This window comes from Meleagris gallopavo, unplaced genomic scaffold (assembly GCF_000146605.3).
Source record: "Meleagris gallopavo isolate NT-WF06-2002-E0010 breed Aviagen turkey brand Nicholas breeding stock unplaced genomic scaffold, Turkey_5.1 ChrUn_random_7180001973402, whole genome shotgun sequence".
Lineage (NCBI taxonomy): Eukaryota > Metazoa > Chordata > Aves > Galliformes > Phasianidae > Meleagris > Meleagris gallopavo.
This window is the reverse complement of record NW_011232835.1, coordinates 1-616: the sequence shown is the minus strand read 5'-3', so window position 1 is coordinate 616 and position 616 is coordinate 1. Positions and strand designations below refer to the sequence as shown.

General features: G+C 60.7%; 1 protein-coding gene across 1 annotated transcript; it reads right to left on the bottom strand.

Moving 5' to 3' along the window:
* Positions 1 to 9: 9 nt before the first annotated feature.
* On the bottom strand, positions 10 to 612 carry LOC104917270 (killer cell immunoglobulin-like receptor 3DL3; the record flags this gene model as incomplete). The annotated part of the gene is made up of 2 exons (XM_010728466.2): positions 10 to 137; positions 255 to 612. Coding segments are annotated over 2 exons (486 nt in total), but the record flags the coding sequence as incomplete, so codon positions are not given.
* Positions 613 to 616: the final 4 nt, after the last annotated feature.

Below are 616 nucleotides of genomic sequence, written 5' to 3'. Positions count from 1 at the left end.
GGCTCTCACCTCTCCGTATCCGACATCTGCGGGCAGCAAGGAGGCGGAAGACGACAAGATGAGGATGAAGACAAAGGCAGCAGTGCAGCCCCCAGCCACTGCCACCACCGGGTTCCCATGGGAACTGTCTGCAGCACCTGTGTGGTCCGGGTGTTTGGGTTATCGCATCCCCAACCACCACCTCTACAGGGACAGGAGGTGACACAGCCACTCCTGGGCGGCACCAGGGGTACCCAAATGGGGTTCAGACCCACCTGGGGGTGCAGGTGTGGGAGTCACCTCCAGAGTCACGTTATTGCCAAGGGGTGAGGACACAAAGGGGTAAGCCCAGGGGCGGTAGGAGCACCTGTAGGTGCCGCTGTCAGCTGGGGTCACCCCAAAGATGGTGAAGGTGGCTGTGCCCACCACATGGAGGTGCTGGCGCTGGATGGGGGCTGAGCAGCCGTCCTTGTGCAGGAGGAAGGTGGCCCCATAGTCCTTGTTCCAGCACTGGATGGTGACATTGGTCCCTATCTCCACACATTCCTCAGGGCTCAGGGAAATGCTGGGAGGCAGGAAATGTCGATCCGCATGAACGGAGGGTACAGCTGTGGGACACGGTCCTGTTGGGATCAAC